The 20,926-nt window shown below is 31.8% G+C and overlaps 2 protein-coding genes across 28 annotated transcripts in view; both read right to left on the reverse strand.

The window, feature by feature from the left end:
- On the reverse strand, positions 1–16,585 carry LOC145316222 (lysocardiolipin acyltransferase 1-like). Of its 14 annotated transcripts, none has more exons than XR_013878374.1 (15): positions 16,445–16,585; positions 13,470–13,630; positions 12,112–12,209; positions 10,534–10,606; positions 9,443–9,633; positions 8,554–8,627; positions 7,860–7,957; positions 7,367–7,381; positions 5,358–5,426; positions 4,821–4,967; positions 3,464–3,578; positions 2,796–2,847; positions 2,384–2,435; positions 1,448–1,851; positions 1–129 (listed from the first exon to the last, which is right to left on the reverse strand). XR_013878374.1 is itself a non-coding variant. In XM_080156596.1 (14 exons), the coding sequence occupies exons 1-14, from the start codon at positions 16,476–16,478 to the stop codon at positions 1,822–1,824; spliced, it is 1,209 nt and encodes a 402-aa protein (XP_080012722.1). In that variant the 5' UTR covers positions 16,479–16,585; the 3' UTR covers positions 1–1,821. The 14 variants fall into 14 exon arrangements, 4 of the variants coding, with proteins under 4 accessions (XP_080012722.1, XP_080012724.1, XP_080012725.1 ...); XR_013878373.1 differs by having other exon boundaries at positions 1–164; XR_013878372.1 differs by having other exon boundaries at positions 927–1,851.
- Positions 16,498–20,926, reverse strand: part of mrn (general transcription factor IIH subunit 4 marionette) — an 11,364-nt gene continuing 6,935 nt past the window's right edge. Inside the window, exons 11-16 of one of the 14 annotated variants that reach the window (XM_080156591.1) lie at positions 20,349–20,584; positions 19,303–19,396; positions 18,421–18,910; positions 17,800–17,857; positions 17,257–17,341; positions 16,498–16,991 (exon numbers count right to left, since the gene is read on the reverse strand). In XM_080156591.1, coding sequence (XP_080012717.1) covers positions 19,369–19,396; positions 20,349–20,584 — 264 coding nt within the window. In that variant the 3' untranslated portion in view covers positions 16,498–16,991; positions 17,257–17,341; positions 17,800–17,857; positions 18,421–18,910; positions 19,303–19,368. Of the gene's footprint in view, positions 16,992–17,256; positions 18,911–19,302; positions 19,397–20,348; positions 20,585–20,926 lie in introns of all 14 variants that reach the window. The other 13 variants (XM_080156594.1, XM_080156593.1, XM_080156592.1 and 10 more) reach the window with 13 other exon arrangements.

Consider the following 20,926-nt stretch of genomic DNA (forward strand, 5'->3'; position numbering starts at 1 on the left):
TTTTACGTAAAAATTTATTTCAATATAATCAGCAACAATTTATATAATGATAATAATGCATTGGGGGTACAAATAAATGCTTTCAGCAATAAACTATTTGAATTTTAAATATTTCATATAAAAACTTGGCTAGAAAGGTTTGATTAATGTTATTTCCAGAATGGCTTCACAAACCGATTAAAAGCCTGTGGATTGGAACCGGTTCTTAGCCATACTAAAATGCATGCAATTGTAAAGTATCGTATTACAGACAATTTCCACGAATATTAAACTGTCACAAAATTAATAAGTTTTGCCAGCTCGGGGCTAACAAAACTGGTTCTAATTATATAATCTTTTATTTTAATATCCGCGGAAAGCTGTGTATAATACTATGCAATAAATAACTATTAAATGATTAACTACTTGGCAAAAACATGTTTCTAGATTTGGCAGAATTTTAAATGCTTCCATTGAATAAGCTTTTAGTGGTACATTTGTTTTGAATTTTATTTAGCAATTTTAACGGCGTTGCTACTTAAGACCTAATCCGACAAAATTTAAGTTAGGTTTTGTCCGATTAGACCATTTGTAGGATTAGTCATCAGATTAGTCATTTAGGTATTTTGTAATTAGGCCTTTTGTCGGAATAGGTCTTTAATAGGATTAGGTCTTTTGTAACAACGCCAGTTTACCTACATTAAAATTTGTTTAGATAATCCATTCAGGTTATTATTTGTGATGTTATTGTGTGATTTAACAAAGCTGCAACAGAAAATAGGTTATGCCCTAACATAATTTATTTCGCAGACTAAAATAATATTATTTAGACAAAATCAAGTTGTTTATATCATTTAGTTGATTTTCTCAAGTTGACAAAACCCTTTACTGATATTTTAAGCTTTTTTATAAGGTTGTGTTCAATATTTTTTTTCCACTCTAGCTACCTTGTTTTCTTCTATATTCAGATCATTCGAAGTTTTTGGCATCAGGTCAGTTAAGATTTCAAGATTATTTTAATATGATTGCGTGAATTTTACCAGGGCTCAGCAGCCGCGTGCAAGCCTAATGGATATAGTCATATTTGAACTTTAAAATTCAGCTGAATGGCTAAACCTGTTCTCAAACAGACATTCCATCTATTTTTTTCTTTTGAACACAAGCAAATTTAAATTTGAGGCTTATTCGTTGCTGCCGAGCCCTGGTTTTTGTATCTAATTCTGGCATTATTTTATAGGCAGTTGTCCGTGGAAACTAAATAAAAAATATTTATCATTTCTCTGGACAACTAATACCGTAAAAAGCTTGATATAGTTTTCACTGACGGTTAAGAGAAAGTCAAGGACATGATTCGAACAAAATACTTGAGAACTAAGGCTAATCAGCCAATAAACGAACTCAAAACCGTGAGTAAAATCTATGTCTTGAACAAAAAAAATAAAATGAACGCGTTCCTTATTAATTTAACCTTTCACTACGACCATGCATAACATAAAACAAAAGTTGAGAAAAAAATAGTTAATAATCTTAAATACATATACATACAATATGAGTTAATTTAGATAATTTTTAGAATATTCGGCTTCAAAAATAATCTAATACATATAACTAGAATTAAGATGATGAAAATGAATATTAAATTTGATCATATTGCTGTAAAAATAAAGATAAAAATGCATCAACTATTTCCAGAGAATTTTATAAGCTTAATGTAAATTTTAACACATAAAAAATACACAAAAAATGCAAAATTAATTTTAAATGCATGCAGAGCTAAAAATGCAGTTGTTCTTTTTTCATAAAGAAGCTGGCTACAATGTTGTGTGTTTTTCGTTTTTTTTCTTAGTCTTCCTTTAGATGCTCAAAATCGTCCTAAAAATATAGGGATAAATGAATATTAATTGGATCTTACACCAAATTATCATGTACACTATTGAAATGAAACTTCCAGCTAGCTAAAATAATGTTCCTCCTATTAAACTTCTTTAACCCATGCCCTTCCCCCCTACTGAATAAATAAACTTACCAATAAGTAATGTCTTCTTTAACCCATCCCCTTCCCACCTACTAGATGAACAAACTTACAAATACGTGATGTCAATGTTAGCAATCTAAATTGACGACAATAAAATCCACTTAAATCCGTTTAGGGATAGTAATTTTATAATGTCGGGATATGAAAAGTATTAAAAAATAAAATTTAATGTTAAGTATGAATAGGGAAGCCACAATGATCTAAAATTCATTTTTTCTTTGTCTTGTACTTTGGATACGGCACTAGCGCAGAATGCCGCAAAATAGTTGCTCTTCTGACAGACGAAGCTCTCTAAATCATCACAAACGGGAAGTAATCATTCATTTTTTTATTAACATTGCCCCAAATTAAATTAAATTGAAAAAAAACCTGTGAATCTTCTTCATGCTGTTCTGCATTTCCTTTACTGTTCTTTTTCAATCTAAATAAAATGAAATTAAAAGCACGAGAACATTATTGACAAAGGTTTAAAAAGAAATACAACAATAGAAGCAAATTTTATATGCACCACAGCACAACACGGTAAAAATTTAGTTTAAAATTCCAAATCTTAAATAGACCACTGTCATCAAAACATGAACTTGAAATTTTCTAACTTTAATTTTTTTTTATTTGGTTTTATATGGATTTTCTGGTTGCCAGATTTGAAATGTACGCATCTTGTACAGGTAGATGGCATTATTCTTGTTAAGATTGGGAATTTTAATCATAATTTTGATAGTAATGAAGTGTGTATGGTTACTAAAAGACACCAACTTACATTTTATTATAATTTGTTTACCTTTTGAAGTGTAAATCCAGTTCCAGTTTCTGAATTCCAGGTGTATAATTCTCTAAATAATTACAAATATTGATAATGGGTATTCTAAATATTATGTAAATGTTTTATCACATTACATCGATGACGAAGATAGAAATTAACATTTTTGTCATGTGATTATTTGAGACAGAATAATGTGCAAACCTATTCCTATATCATTCCTTAGTACAATTTTAATACTAACGCTGACCCCAAGTCAAAGGCTCTGATAATACAATATTTAAATTTTTATAATAGATGATAAATTAATTTTGTGATTTTATCAGGTTTCCATATTGTCAAAAGATATAAATATATTTTTTTCCTATTGTTTTGTTAATAACTAGTAGCTACGTTCCTAGAGGCCACTATGGGCACTTGAGGTAATGAACCTTAAATTAGACCCCCCTTCCCCTATTTATTTAGGTATTTTAATTTCAAAAAGAAAAAGTATACAAAATTTGAGGGTAAACATAAATTTTGGGGGGTTTATGGTAACCCTCCTCAAAATATCTAAAAATCTTCCCAGGACCTATGAAAGGCTACACTGTAAAGAAGAACCGTATCAGTTCAGTAGTTAGCGAGATCCTTCGCTACAGACAAAAAACACCATACTTCTCTATATCATAGGATAAAAACAAACAAATTACCCGTGTAATAGAAAATAGCAGAAATAGTGATGAACCAGAGAGCAGCGTATAGAGATGTGAATAGAGTAGTCAGGCTCCAATACATGAAGGTCAGCCAGGCCATCACACACAGAGGCTACAAATAATAATAGTCAGGCTCCAATACATGAAGGTCAGCCAGGCCATCACACACAGAGGCTACAAATAATAATAGTCAGGCTCCAATACATGAAGGTCAGCCAAGCCATCACACACAGAGGCTACAAATAATAATAGTCAGGCTCCAATACATGAAGGTCAGCCAAGTCATCACACACAGAGGCTACAAATAATAATAGTCAGGCTCCAATACGTGAAGGTCAGCCAAGCCATCACACACAGAGGCTACAAATAATAATAGTCAGGCTCCAATACATGAAGGTCAGCCAAGCCATCACACACAGAGGCTACAAATAATAATAGTCAGGCTCCAATACATGAAGGTCAGCCAAGCCATCACACACAGAGGCTACAAATAATAATAGTCAGGCTCCAATACATGAAGGTCAGCCAGGCCATCACACACAGAGGCTACAAATAATAATAGTCAGGCTCCAATACATGAAGGTCAGCCAGGCCATCACACACAGAGGCTACAAATAATAATAGTCAGGCTCCAATACATGAAGGTCAGCCAAGCCATCACACACAGAGGCTACAAATAATAATAGTCAGGCTCCAATACATGAAGGTCAGCCAAGCCATCACACACAGAGGCTACAAATAATAATAGTCAGGCTCCAATACATGAAGGTCAGCCAGGCCATCACACACAGAGGCTACAAATAATAATAGAGATATGAATAGAGTAGTCAGGCTCCAATAAATGAAGGTCAGCCAGGCCATCACACACAGAGGCTACAAATAATAATATAGATGTTAATATAGTAGTCAGGCTCCAATACATGAATGTCAGCCAGGCCATCACACACAGAGGCTACAAATAATAATAAAGATATGAATAGAGTAGTCAGGCTCCAATACATGAAGGTCAGCCAAGCCATCACATTCAGAGACTACAAATAAAACTATCAATAAAAGACAAAATAAGCCATTGTTCAGGTTACTTCTTTATAGTCTTGTATAGATCTATCCTCCCCCCCCCCCCCCTCTAAAACATGTAACACCTGCAAAGAACTTCTTCACAAAAAATGAAAAATATGTAAATACAATTGATATATTACAACTTGGATGAATGCACCAGATTTTCATGTACTCTGATAAATTGAAGCTAGCAGCTGCCTAAAATGACGATAACCCTATCTTTTCTCTTCACCCAATCCCTTCCCCTCCTAATGGATGAACGAACTGACCAATAAAATATATCCATTGTAACTACCTGAAGAGTAGTGGACGTTCTTGGCAGTCTCTGTTCCAAGGTTAATGGCATAAACTCTTGGGTTTCACTGAACTTCTGCAGCTGCGCCTCTTTCTGCTGCCACAGCTCTTGGATCCATTTCTCCAGACCAACAAAAGTTGTAGGAACCTGCAATTTTATGGCAGAGTTGAACTTATTGTTATTTTGAATTTTAATCATCTTTCTTATTCAATGGCGGCATTCCATTAATCTCATGTCCTTCGATCTTAAACCTTGTGCATGGTTTAAAACTGTAATTGAGAGGTCAGGGTTACTCTGACTAATATAACCAATCAACCCTTTAATTGCAAGGTATTTATCTTAAAAAGTCCTATAGGGAATGGTTACTGGAGTAGTTTACCCATGTACTCAAATAAAGTGAAACTTGTAGCTGGCTTTAACCCATTTCCTCCCCTCCTACTGGATTAACGAACTAAACAATAAATTATGTTCATGGTATATTGAGGACAATTTTTCCCCTGTCATAATATTTTCTACATCTATTTGATTACTACAAACCTGTGGAAGGGGGTGTCGGACAATGTGAATATTCACCCGCCTAGGAATCTGTCCCCTCATAATATCAGTCTAAAAACAATATGATTTAGATAAAAAATCACATATCAAATTAAAACGAAGGATTATGTCTGACTTTAGAGACTAGGAAAGTAAATAAAATGAATCAAGCATGTGATAGAAAAATAAAAACAAAATATAAAAGTGTCTCTACCAAACAAAGTTAAGTTTTAAGTAGGTATGGAAGTGAGTTAAAAAAAACAGAACTGCAAACTACATTGACTTTTAGAGCAGCTTTGCTATAGAAAAAAATCAAGCAAGGCAGGACCAAACATTTCCAGTTTGGCTTCGAAACCGATCAATATCCGCTGGATTAGACCCGGAATACAGAAAAATCATGTATAGTATAGTATTATATCCAGTTTTCTAGAAATATAAATATGTATAATCATAATTTTAAAACCAGTTTTGTTAGCCCGTGCATTAGGCATCTCGGGGCAAAAAAAACTATATTTTATCTTAAATTTGTTCATTTTTATATCCGCAGAAAGCTGTTTATAATACGATGAGATAAATAACTATTCTTAAATGAAAGACAAGTGCTTAGTTAATTTTAATTGTTATGGTTTCTAAGAACGACAACTTACAGTGAATTTACATCACAGTGACAACTTTTCACTTTCAGAAATAATACAACAATACTAACTTAGGAAACAAATGACAATAAAAGAAATTACAAAAAACTTTAAGGGGACTAGACACAAATGTTAGCAAGTGAAAAATAAAACTAGTAGGTACCTACACAAAGTATAGCCTTTATATTTTTTCACTTTTTGTCTATGTTTAACAGACCCTTAGCATAAAAAAGCTTGAGTTCAACGTTGTAAAAATGTCGTCAATTTAGCTTGCTAATATGGACCTCATTTATTGGTCAGTTAGTTAATCCAGTATGAGGGGATGGGATGGTGTAATGGGGATGGAAGAGGATTCGTTAATTTGGCCCGGTTTAAGTTTCACTTTGTTAGAGAATATAACAAACTAGTGTAAGATCCAAGCAATAAATATCCATTGATTAAAAAGTAGGTAACTTAAATCACTTGCTAACATTCGTGTATAGTCCTATGTAGTGCAAAATATCAAGAATACAATGTCGGCAAAGCCTGGTCTTAAAATACTTTTGTCAACAAACATAAGCGAGTACTACTATTCTTAATATACTTTGTTCAACAAACATAAGCGAGTACTACTATTCTTAATATACTTTGTTCAACAGACATAAGCGAGTACTACTATTCCTAATATACTTTGTTCAACAGACATAAGCGAGTACTACTATTCTTAATATACTTTGTTCAACAAACATAAGCGAGTACTACTATTCTTAATATACTTTGTTCAACAGACATAAGCGAGTACTACTATTCTTAATATACTTTGTTCAACAAACATAAGCGAGTACTACTATTCTTAATATACTTTGTTCAACAGACATAAGCGAGTACTACTATTCCTAATATACTTTGTTCAACAAACATAAGCAAGTACTGCAAGAGTCCTTTATCTTGCTTGAAAAGATACAATACATACATTTTTCTACTTTTTTCTTAACTACTTTACCAAACCTAGGTACCTAGTTAAAAAAAGCTTTTATATAATGCTATTCTATAGACTTTAGATTATTTTTATATGCTTAATTGTAGGATGGGGAGTTTGAACAGTTTCATGTAAACATTAGGGTTGTGGCGATTTCTCTTGGGCGGGTGGTGGAACGCCCCCAAATATAGTTTAAAACCTTCCAGGGCCTATGAGAAGGTACATTGTAAAGGAGAACAATATCAATTGAGCAGTTAGCGAGATCCTTCGGTATATACAGACAGACATCCTGTTACTTTTATATGATTAGGATAGACAAAAAGTATATAAAAATAGTCCAAAGTCCATGAATATTTTAATATGATAGATCATGCAAACTACTTACTTAAAAATATTTAGTTAAAAATAGAAATACTTACTATTGTTAGTGAAGGCTTTAGATAAAAATAAACAAATATTATATAAATAAACAAAATATAAATTTCATTTCTTGCTTCCTAATTCTAATAACCTATCAAAACCCAAAGTTAAAATATAAATTAACTAGGTATAGTTTCTTAGTAAAAAAATTCTTTCAGATCAATCAATTACGAGAGTAAGCGACAATATTTGATGCTCAAAGTTTAAGTTGCTAAATAAATAAGGAAGGGAGGAGACAATACCAGCAATCTAAAGGAAAGGGACCCAATTATAATAAAATTGAATTATTGATGGAAAAATTTGGACATTCCAGCTTTGTGCATTGGTCAATTGAGATTAAATCCTACCCCCAAAAGTTTTTAAGCTAGCAAATAGCGGAACGGTTTATAATCTTTTGAGGTGGTGTGGGGGGGGGGATATCATTTACTGTTCCATATCCATTCACTCTCTGAAATAATTGAACACAAAATAATATTCCATTGTCCTATTTACCTCTCTGTGTGGTGTGACGTCTGGGTAAGCAATTGTACAATCATACACAGCACTCAACATTTCTCTTTCTAATAAACCATGCACAATATGAACAAATCCTAAACACAACATTGTCATTGAAATGGATATAATATTATTTGGAACTTACACCAGATTTTTATGTTCTGTAATAAAAATGAAACTTGCAGTGGGCTAACATAACGATATTTCCCCTCTTTTAATCAATCTCCCCCCTTCCTACTAGATGAACGAACAAACCAATCAAAGAGTTTTCCCCTGTCATGATATCCACGCATATCCAACATCCATTGTTATTTATGTATAACAGTCTAATTCGGCTAGGAATAATTAAAAATTTTCTTGGCGCGGGTAACGGCAATGGTCGGTGATCCCACCGATATTTTTTTATGAAAGATAGTATCAAAAATGTTTCACTTAACAATCTCTAAAACTAAGGAAAAAGCATAACAAACAAAATTGCTGGTACTTTATGTATTTCTCCCCTCCCCATTGTTAGTGTTGTAAAAGATAGTTGTCAGCAGACACGTAAATAAAACACCCGGGATCAACGAAAAATGGAATAATCCGCATATTTTATTAACATTTTCATAGAAAATCCTATATATTTCTCTAGTTTGGAACCAGTTCAATGCCGGAGAAAAAATAAGCGGATTAGTGCGGCCATATATTTTACCTGCAGTTCTTGGATGAAGGACATGTTTGTACTCTTTGAGATTGTTCTTCTCTGCAAACTGTTTGCTCTTTGCCCTATAATAGTTATTCATTGCATCGTATTATAGACAGTTTTCCGCGGATATGAAAATGAAAAATTATAAGATTAAACTAGTTTTGTTATCTTGTAGGACCGAAGGCCCGGGCTAACAAAACTATTATAAATTTTAGGATTTTTATTTTAATATTTGTGGAAAATTGTCTGTAATATGATGCTATACATGATTTTTAGTATGGTTGAAAACCAGTTCTAATCCAGCGGATATTAATCGGTTTAGAGCCATACTGGAATATGTAATTATTCTTTTACATGTAAGTATTGTGCATTTTGCAATATTATAAAGATAATACTTTGTTTATTTTGTTAATGTCCACTTCATTATCTCTACTAATTACTGTTGTAGGGTGATTTCGAAGCATAGAAAAATTTTATTTAACCTAAGTTAACCTAAACAATTTTTTTACCTACAGAGGAAAAATGTAAGAGTTGCGACTTTTGAGTATATTTAAGTTTGATATAAGGCAATGATAAAGTTTTTCAGTATCTTAACTTTTTGAAATTTCAAGCTAGGGTTTAGGTATTTGTGAAAAGACCTCAGTTAGGATTCAGGAAGGCGGGTATTATGATTAATCATAATCAGCTAAGATACTTCAGCGATGCGTCAAGACGTGCCTTTTCAGAAGAAAATTGAAAAACCTTTGCCCTACTCAGAGATAAAGAGATAAATGGCAATGAATATGAATACCATCCAAGAACTGTTGTGTCTAATCTAGTATACATGATAACACTGATGTCAAAAATATTTTAAAATGACATCTGATTATTTGTTATAATATAATATGAACCATACCTAGATTCTTGAGTTAAATTAGTTCCTTCCGGGAACAGGAGAATCTGTTTGGGACCCTCGTCTTTGGTTGTGGCAAAATAGTCCATCATGTTGTCCATGGTTGTCTTGTCCTGGTTCCAGTCCCTCTGCAGGAACACAAACCTGGACAGGGTCATAGCCCAACCTGCTCCGGGAATTTTTCGGATGCTTTCCTAGAAAAGAATACGTTCATCAGGGAACATATAAATTAGTTTGATTTTTTGATAAAAAGGTTGAATTCACGCCTGTCCTGCTTAATTATTGTTAGATTGGCAAGTTCTACCTAAAGCTTTTTTTCTAATCAAGCCTAAAAACCAACTCATTTAAGGGCTTTTTTGGAAAACCCGAAAAATAGCTACGTTTAACGATTAACAATGGTGAAAACGTCGGGTAACAAATCCAATTTTTAGTAGCGAAGCTACTCTATAATTCACTTTGTCCTTCCGTCCGTCCTTCCGTCAGTCAGTCCGTAACGCTATGGGGGAAATTGGATTTACTCAGCTCCTATAAAAGATAGAATGCTGAAATTTTTTGACAACATTCCCATCATTAAGGAGCACAATTGACTATAAAACATCATTGGCGTTTGGACCGATTTTTAGCAATTTTTATATTTTTCACATTTTTCTTATTAGTTTATCTTTATTTTATTTGGTAGGTCTTGTTGGCGTTCAAATAATTGATACTCTAAGGTATGTTAGACTTTTTTTACTGTTCACTAAAGTATGTTTTGATTTCTAAGTATTTCTTTAGAAAAATACTGTAAAACAGGAACAAAGTAATATTTTCAAAATCGGGAGACAAAAACCTTTAAATAAATAGTTAGAAGAAAAAGGGTGTGCATGTGTGTCATGACCGTATGCTGCCTTGTAGAATATACGTGGATACAATGACAAGAGAAAAATTGTCGCCAATTTAGGTTGCTAACATGAAGATCATTTTTTAGTCAGTTCGTTCTTTTTGTAGGAGGGAAGGGGATGGGGGAATCCTTAATTTAGCCAGCTACAAATTTCACTTTACATGAAAATCTGGTGCAACAACCAAGGAATTACATATCGATTACTTCAAATTACCTTAAGTACTATTTTATTATTGTGTGATGATGAAGTATGAAAAAGTGCTGGCCAGAAGAAGTTCCAGTCTGTCCTAAAATTATTTATTATATATTTCGTAAGTTTTTGTTTAAAAATAGGTATTTTCAACATACAAAGAGGGGAGGCGGATGTGCCACTTTTTGAAACCAAAAGTACAACATGCTTGATCTCAGCCCATAAAAGAGTTACAGCTCTAAACTTCTGCACAACAGTTGCTTTTGTGGTGAACATTATGGAACTGTGAAGAAACGGCGGTGGAACCGCCGCTCCCGCCGAAAACCGCCGTTTCCCGCCGAATGTTTTTTGCCTTTTTTCGCCATAATAGACAATTTTCAATCATCTGAGATAAACTTTTTTTTTCATAAAAATTTCGCTTATATTTTCACTTGACACTTGTAAGATTTTACACTTTTTTTCAACGATTGACATGTTTGAAATATTACAAGTGTCACGTGAAAATATAAGGGAAATTTTTATGAGAAATAAAGTTTATCTCAGATGATTGAGAACTGTCTAATGCTCAGAAAAAGGCAAAAAAAAATTTGGCGGGAAACAGCGATTTTCGGCAGGAGCGGCGGTTCCGCCGCCGTTTCTTCGCAGTTCATATTGATCTCCACAAAAGCAACTGCTGTGCCGAATTAGAGCTGTAACTCTTTTATGGGCTGAGATCATGCATGTTTTACTTTTGGTTTCAAAAAGTGGCTCATCCGCCTCCCCCCTTTAAAAAAAAACAATTTAGGAAATAGAATCTGTAAGTACTAATTCTGTAACTGTAAATAGTTATTTATTTAATTCAACCCTACTAATTAATAAATACGTATGTATTTGACGAATTAGTGCTAAATTATGTAATTTGTAAATATGTATCCTTAATATTTTATACATAAATTAAGGGGTATTTCTAAGGCTTAGTTAAATCTTGCTATGAAATTTATGATAAATTATACCTATTCTATTATAGTTTAGCTTATCTTAATCTGTGTTTTTTAGTTTCAATTCCAAATATAATCATTGGTAAATGCTAGAGTTAAATTTATAAAAAAAATTGAAAAGTGGAACGTACAATAAAGTTCAGAGGTGGATTCTTTAAAAAAAATTGCCCCACTAATCGCTTAGTGGGGCAAAATTGTTTTCGTGAAAAATCCTCCAAAACCACATAAAAAATCTACAAAAATTAAATAAAATCTTATGTTAATAACCCTTCTATAATTTTGTTTAATTTTTGTAGATTTTTAATGTGATTTTGGTGGATATTTCACGAAAACAATTTTGCCCAACTAAGCTATTAGTGTTGCAAATTTTTTTTAAGAATCCACCTTTGGTTTAAATATATTTATTTATCTGCACGACCATGGCAATATGGTTGTAGCATTGTACTTTAAAGAAACAATTAAGTTTTCTGCAAAATAGAACAAGCAAGTACCTAGCTGTTATTTTTTAGACTATTTAATATTTTTTTGTAAATAGTTTCAGTATAGACGGAAATAAGACCTAGTAGCTTGGTATGAACTGCCTCTAGAGGCGCAGCCGTAAAAGTACTAAAAATGTTATATGTACCTTGTAGGATGATTCATAACCATGACAGCATTGTCCAGATGGTTGATATTATCTCCAGTAAATACAAACTCAACTCCAAAGATGAGCTGAAGTAGACTCTAAACAAAAGAATATTAATATTATAAAGAAAGGGGTAGGTTTCTGGTTGAATCCGTAAAGGTATGTGTTTTAAGGCTTAAAAATAGTAGTAGAACGATAATATTCACTGAATATGTGTATTTCTTATTAAAAAGAACTATAGACAAAATTTTTTTTTAAAAATATAACACATAACCTTTACGAATTTTGCCAGAAACCCCTCTCTTTTTCATGAAGAAAGTATCCCTTCTGTAGATCAAAATTATTTGTAGAAAAGTTTTGACAGTGTCAATTTGTAAAATCTAATCAAGATTTAATAAAAGTCCTTAAGTTTTTAAGCCAACGAATAAGAGAATTTTGGTGACCAGTATAATTTCAGACAAGTGTCCCCTGCATTTTTTTATTTTTGTCTGTAACTCCTTTATTAACAAGGATGACAACATCCATAAAAGCGAAGCACTGAAACGGTAGGACAAACGGACATTAACACTTAGTGTTTCTTAATTATTATAATATAAATCTATAAGAGTCAAAGCAAAATTGTAAGTAAATTTGTTGTAAACTGCTTGATACAGAATAATTTTTAAGGACATACTTACATTTTTAGGACTTTATTATAGAGTTGCTTCGCCTTTTACATTATACTTTGTTGTTCCAGGAATCAATATACCAAAAATCAGATCAATCCGATGATTTGATCACATAAAAATTTGTTGTTAAAAAAGTAAAAAAATCAACATGTTTAAAATGGACGTACGGACATTTTGGTAATGATTATAGAGTTGCTACGCTTTCTAAATCGTACCTAACTACTAAAGGAATCACCATGCAAAATGAAATCGATAGGACAATTCTAACATGCCTAAATTAACGGAAAAAGCTATCCGTTACGGACGTACGGACGGACGGACGTACGGACGGACCGACCCTAATTATAGAAAAGCTTCGCTTTTAAAAAGAAAAGTGGTTAACAGTATAGAGTTATTCAGTATAAATGATTATATTAATTCATCTTATTAATTCTTAAAACGTTAGCCGCCTGTAAGACTAAGCGAAAAGACTTTTTACAATTTTATAAATCAGCTTAAAGTCTAAACCAGGCCCAAATATGGCAATCCCTTTTTTAAAAAAAATTAATCATACAAACAAATTTGATCTGAGGCTTAATTGCAGCTGACGCGCGTCTGCAAAGCCATGCTAACGAACAAGTGTCTGTCAGATGGACCTTCGGACCGACAAACTCAAACTAAAAAGTAGCGTCGCTTCTTTGAAGTACTAACCGTATTGAAAGCCTCCCAGCAGGCCTGTATAATGTCTATAATCTTGCGGAAGAGGGCTGGCCAGAAGAGCATGAGCGGAAGCGCGGGAGCGTACAGGAAGAAGAATCCGAGGCATATTGAACCGTACCATAATGTACAGTACACCAGACCTCGAATATATCCTAACAATAAGAAATAAAATTATTAAAACTAAAAAAAGGGTTTCATGTTCAATGGACTACTGATCACTCTACTATTTTTCTGGATTGTTTGTAGTTTGTTTTATTTGAGAGCAAGTTTTATGCTATTTATCCACTAGATCAATAGAGTAGCACACATTAAAACATGAAATTATTAAAAATCTATTATTAAATAATAATAACTAGACAATAATATAGGAATCATTGAATGTTATTTTTTAAAATTTACTTATAGGAAATAACCCTATCTATCTTAATTGTTATGATTAAGATAAATAAAGATCACCTTTTACTGATTCTGGACAATATTTTAACATTTTCAAAACTTAACCAATAATTCTGCGCATAAAATACTATTTTCTTTGTTTACATAGCGTATAGTATGTATATCTGAGCAGACTAGACTGGTATATCTGCACTCTACATCCTCTAAACTTATCAGAGGTTACTACCACCCCCACCCCCTACCCCCCCTAGAAACCCCCCCAACGGACCGGCTTATATAACCCCATCCCTTAATCTAACCTCTGCTCAGCAACCAAAAGGGGAATATTTTGTGTTAAAAGAAAAGAGAAAAACTGTTGGAGAGGAAATATTTGGGTAATAATTTGAGATGAAGTAATTTCTATCCTTTTTATTAAAACTAAAAGAAGATAAAAGTCGAAGTAAAAAGCACAAAATTATATATTTTTAGGCAAAAATATTATATTTTTTTCTAAATTGTTCGGCACTTCTTATTCTATTTGTTTATTAGAAAGATAAAAATAATTCCCCCTTTAAAATGAATCCTTATCAAGAATAATCTAAAATATTCCCCCGACGTAATTTCAGAAAAATTCCCCTCAACAATGTAACGTGAAATACGACCAAATAAAAATCATCTTACGCAGCTTAAATTCTTCGCGACGACGTTTATATTTCAAACTAAACCCCGAACAAACATATTATGCAAATCTGAATTTTCAAAATAGCAGCTTTATTATTCATTTAGGATGATTTTACAATAAATATGAAATGTAGATGCCTATTTTGGTTACAAAATTCAACTGTTATTTTTTAATTAATCAGCACCAATAAAGCACAAGATCTCAAAAACAGCATTTGGGGGAAATACTGGTGAACAAACATATTATGCAAATCCAAAACAAAGCAAAAAAAAAAGTTTTTTTTGGCACTTTTCTCCTCTTTTAAAGATTGATTATGATAAAATAATAATTTTTTAAGGGATTTATGCATTAATTATTATGAAATATAGTATAAGGTAGAAATTATTGATTTTTCTAAATAAGAAATGTTTGAAAAAAATAAATTCGATCCCTATCACTTTAGAGGACAGCTGCTGACCCCCAGTCTTATGGATGAACCTAAATACATGTTAAAGATAAAAATTACCCTGAAAATTATACAAAAATATGTTTTGGTGTTTTGAAAAAATCTATTTTAAAATCTTGATTTTGAGGATGATGACCTTTAAGATGCCCCTATTGGTGGTGATGGTGAGCCAAATGTTATCAAAGTGCATGTCCATGATGACAACTTATATATTAAACTATGATCCAATTTTTGTAGTTATAGCATCCTCCAGCCCAGCATTATTAAAAAAGAAAAGAATTGCAATTTTATTTACTTCAATTTATAAGGTGAATACTGTAGTTTTTAGAAGATGGTTATATTTCTTGTTGGAAGGCTCCATTGGAGGCTGCTATGACTACAAAAAATGGTACATAGGTTAACAGACAAGTTGTTGTAATGGGCATGTACTTAGAACATTTGGCTCACCATCACCACCAACAGGAGCATCTGAAAGGTCATCATCCTCAAAATCAAGATTTTAAAATGAATTTTTTAACACATAAAAAAACATTTTTGTATACTTTTCAGGTTAATTTTTATCTTTAACATGTATTTAGGTTCATCCATAAGACTGGGGGTCAGCAGCTGTCCTCTAAAGTGATAGGGATCGAATTTATTTTTTTCAAACATTTCTTATTTAGAAAAATCATTAATTTCTACCTTATACTATATTTCATAATAATTAATGCATAAATCCCTTAAAAAATTATTATTTTATCACAATCAAACTTTAAAAGAGGAGAAAAGTGCCAAAAAAACCTTTTTTTTGCTTTGTTTTGGATTTGCAAAATATGTTTGTTCACCAGTATTTCTCCCAAATGCTGTTTTTGAGATCTTGTGCTTTATTGGTGCTGATAATTAAAAAATAACAGTGGAATTTTGTAAACAAAAGAGGCATCTACATTTCATATTTATTGTAATATCATCCTAAATGAATAATAAAGCTGCTATTTTGAAAATTCAGATTTGCATACTATGTTTGTTCGGGGTTTACTATCAACAGCCCCTAGAAAATCTTGAACACCCGTTGCCGTTTTTTTATAAACCATGTATTTTAAAATAATTTTCATTTTAATTCATTTAGTTAAATGCATAAAATTAATTGAATAGGTAGTTATTTATCGCATGGTATCATAGACAGCTTTCCGCGGATATCAAAATGGAAAATCATGAGATTAAAACCAGTTTTGTTAGACCCGAATGACCAAAGTCCAGGGCTAACAAAATTGTTATTAATTTTATGGCTTTTATTTTAATAATCGCGAAAGATTGTGCGTAATACGATGTTATACTGACAATAATTTCAGTATAACTGAGAACAGGTTTTTCCAGCGGATATTTATCAATTTCAAAGCCATATTAAAAAATCATGAAATTATTAGTTTTAGAGTATCTTGGTTTGTATCTCAAATGACAAAAATATGCTAAAAACACGCAACTTACCGTGAATTTTCTTAAGTATGCTTATAACAGTCATTATATTCGTAACATATTCACTGAAAAAAAACTTGCAAAAAAAACAATAATAATAATAATAATTGCGTGTATTTAAGCTACCGGTTTATTGCATTTTCCAAAACTATAAATCACTTGTACTATGTAAGATATTATGACCATATCAAATATTAGAAATATATAAAAAGATGAAATGTTACATGGGCACACAATTTCTTACAACACTGGTTTACAACTGTAGAAGAGGTATTACTCAGGGATTCAGGGATAAGACAATGGTTTACAAATTTATCTTCGCTCCTAAATTCTTTCATATAAAATTCTGCCTTTTTAATATTGTTAATAATAGGGTTAAGATTATTTTTTATGCCATGATCCTTTCCCTTCCTCCCTGCATATATTGCGTAATATTATTTTGACTTGTTTTATTACGTAATATTTAATTCATGGTTGAATAGTACATACAACAATAAAGTTATGCCTTCACAAAATTATGCTATTTTTTTAGCGAAGATACTCAGTAAGTTTTTAGAGTCTGAACGTTTTTAAACATATGATTTTAAACGTGATTTTTTCGCATGGCATTTAAGTTAAATAACCTAAGGTTTAAGTTCTTGATTTTTATTACTGAGCTTTTAAACTTGTGGATGTTGACATTTTAAATAAATGACTGTTTAAAAACATTTTTAATAATATAATTATATTTTTAATAATATAAATATATTTTTAATAATAGGTATAATTCTCATAATGTCAAAAACAAGCATAATTTTCTCTGGTCTTAAGGAAACTTTAAGTACCACTACCAATCAAACTCATTAAGTAACTTTGCTCAAAAAAAGCATTATATTTTAATCAAAGATTATATGGGGTTTCATTTAATATCTTAAAAAAAACATATTGAATTTAGATACAAACTTGACTGGAGAGAAAAGTTTATATTTCAATTATCACAGAATCTGAGATAAAACGAACTTTATGATCCAACTGTTATCAAAAGGTATAATAGTTATTTATACAGTTTTCCGCAGATATTAAAATAAAAAAATAAAAGCTTTAAAAAATTTGTTAGCATAATAATTTATATTTTAATTTTCGTGGAAAATTGCCTGTAATACGGTGATATACACGATTTTTCAGTATGGCTCAGAAACGGTTGTAAAACCATCGGATATTAATCGGATTCGAAGCCAAACTGAAAAAAAATTCTGAGGCTAATGAGTTTCTATTCAGAAGAAGCGAAGCTACTCTTGTACGTCAATATGACCGTACGTCCGTCTATTGACCTGCGTTATTTTCGCTTGCTCTCGCAAAAATACTACCAATGGTTTTCATTTTATTACCTCATTATTATTGCTCCTTGCCTCCTAGGGGAGGGTGACTGAGGTCAGGAAAACTTCTCTAAAAAGCAAAATAAATTCGGACAAGCAATTTAATAAATCTTTAGCTTAAGACAAAATAAAACCTTAATACTTTGCATAATAGGTTGACTCTTTGAATTATATTTTTGTCTTTATTGCTGTTACATAATACATACTTTGCATATGCTTATTGTTGCAGCGCTACAAATAGATTAAATGTCATAGGAATTGGGTTTAAATTATTAAAGTTTAAAAAATCTGCAAATAAGGCACTTTTTAACTAAATTGGGTAGGTAGGGTATGATAAAGCATTGATTTAAATAAAAATAATATAATCTACCTAATATCCTAATATTTTCTAAAATCCTATATAGGTAGGATAAATAAACGCATGTTAATATTTTATATCACAAAAATGCCTTTTTATAAGAAATAAATTACTAAATAAAATACCTAGGTAATCTATTTATAACTAAAGCTCAATTATGAAAAAAAAATTTAATGAGGCAAAAAAAACATTAAAACCATCGGAAGGTATTAAATCAAAACTGGGTTAAAATTCAAATGCCCAGATACATTACATATAGAATTCTTTCTACTTACTTCCAAATTTTAGACGAATATTTTAAATTTTGCTATCTTGTTGATATTCATATGTTTTTGAACACAATAACATAGTTAAAACTGAACTATTAATTTTCTAAAACATTAACAAAAAGAAAGATTATTGCGAGGTATTTTCATGTGAATTGTGTATCAATAATTTTAAACACATTTTACCAACGTTCTACAATAGATTTGAACACTTTTAGTCTAGCAGGTCACTTTTATCATTTTAAAACAGAGGCGGGGATTTATCGTTTCGACAAAAGGACCTTTCAACTTGTGAAAATATGCATTTTGATTGGCCCATACGTGTTAACACATTTTGATTGGCCCATACGTGTTAACACATTGAATTGAGTGAACTCTGCGGAGGTTTGATTGTTGTACACTGTTCAGGAGTATTGCAGTTGGGGTCGGGGGGTCAATACTTTGTCAACAAGAGGAGAAGCTTCATCATAAGCCTAGGATTTCAGTCGATATCGACAACCTGCAGTTTTATTAATGTGCTTAAATATTTAAAAATTGCTTTTTTTTAAATGAAAGTAAAGGGGTTACGAAAACCAAAGCAAGACAATCTAACATGAAACACACACGTATTAAAAAAAATAAAGGTTTGATCCAGTAAAGAAGAAAGAATAATATAGAATAATAATAATAAAAGAATGAAGGACTTCAAAGACAGTGGGAGGGAGGGGGATAGTGGAGATGCCCTAAAAATTTTAATTAAAACCACAGATGATTTTTTGAAATTTATTACATCGCTAGTCATTACTACACCTCCCTCAAAAAAAATTCATGAAAGAGATGACCTTTAAACCTCCCCTCCCCCCTCTATAGGATTTTTGTTATCCGTAGTAAACATTGGAGCACATTAATGACCTCGATGCCAGCAGGGATTTGCTTGTGGTCGACCTCCTCCTCCTCAGGATGGAGGCCGGCTGGTTGCTATCTTCGACAATTCTGCTTCCAAAACCTACATATCAAAAATCATCTTGAAAAGTTGTTAAATTCACTACCTAATACATATAATTTAAATTACACAAAAAGTGAAATAAATATTCCAGAATAGCTTCGAAACCATTTAATATCCGATGGATAAGAACCGGTTCTGGGCCATACTAAAAAATCATGTGTAGCATCGTAATATAGACAATTTTCTACAAATATAGAAATAAAAATCATTAAATTAATATCAGTTTTGTTAATCCGATCATTTGGCACCTCGAGTCTAACAAAACTGGTATTATTACAATAATTTTTCATTTTAATATCCGCGGAAAGCTGTCTATAATACGATGCGTTAAATAACTATTATTATCAACTCAGATGTGGATTAACGTTTCACTAACTACTGTGAACAAATGTGCAGGTGTCCAAAAGTACTGGAGAGAGAAAAAAAATTTATTTGCATGTGGGTTTCAAAAATAAAGATAAAAAATGACATTCAAGTAAACAATAAGTATATTCTTGTATAAATACAATTTCATATATAAAAGATAATAACAATTAAATTTGTAATAATGAAAAGTTTATAATATTACTGAGATATCAAATTAATAAAATTTAGTTGAAAATCAAATATCAATTTAAAATGTTCAACGTTCAATTTTTAGTATGGAAGAGGTTAATAGTGAAAAAAAAACAGAACTACCAACTGCATTGACTTTTAGAGCAGCTTTGCTATAGAAAAAAAAGCAAGGCAGGACCAAACATTTCCAATTTCGCTTCAAAACCGATTAATATCCGGTGGATTAGAACCGGTTCTCAGCCATACTGAAAAATCACATATAGCATAGAATAACAGACAATTTTCAACGAATATTAAAATAAAAATCATTTTCAATACCAGATTTTAGTTTTATATTTTTTTTTAATATCCAGGAAAAGCTGTCTATAAAACGATGCGATTATTAATTGTTACTTACTTTCTGACAGAGTTGTGGCCATTCTGTGAGACGACCAGCGTCCTCCTGGTGTCACAGCTCCAGACAACACACTCCAGCTGGTCAGCATAGTTCTTCACTGTCTCATAATCACTCTGGGACAAGAACTGGTTGTACAGGACACCCTCGGTGAATGTGAACCTGTCTCGCTCGTGCTCCCACAACCGGATCTGGTCGGAGACTGTCGCAGGTAGTTGAGATAGGCCGTCCTTCAGCATCTATATTCAGAGTTATTTTAGTTCTTATAATTGACCTGGTTGAAATACTAAGGGAGGGGGCGGAAGTGACACTTTTTGAAACTAAAACTATAAGTCAAAGGAACTCAACTAAATAAAGTGTTACAGCTCTGAGAATTGGCATGGCAGTTGTTTTAAATAGGTACAATATGGAACTGTTAAGAAACAATTAGGAATCATCTGAGACAAACTTATTTTTTTTATAAAATTTGTCATATATTTTCATTTGACACTTGTGATTTTTTCCTTATTCAAACATTTTCAACATACCTATTCAAGAAAATGTCATGTACAAATATTAGGAATTTTTTGGTTGAAAAAAAG

Source organism: Acartia tonsa, chromosome 4, assembly GCF_053477335.1.
Source record: "Acartia tonsa isolate MP-2025a chromosome 4, ASM5347733v1, whole genome shotgun sequence".
In the NCBI taxonomy this organism is placed as follows: domain Eukaryota; kingdom Metazoa; phylum Arthropoda; class Copepoda; order Calanoida; family Acartiidae; genus Acartia; species Acartia tonsa.

Bases quoted from the DNA above. Each gene is read 5' to 3' on its own strand.
- LOC145316222 (XM_080156596.1), bottom strand. From the start codon at position 16,478: ATGACTGTTATAAGCATACTTAAGAAAATTCACG. The intron at 12,210-13,469 runs GTTAGTACTTCA...TCTTTTGTTTAG, and splicing joins GCTGGGAGGCTTTCAATACG to AGTCTACTTCAGCTCATCTT. The intron at 10,607-12,111 runs GTACATATAACA...AAATAATTTTAG, and splicing joins GTTATGAATCATCCTACAAG to GACAGACTGGAACTTCTTCT.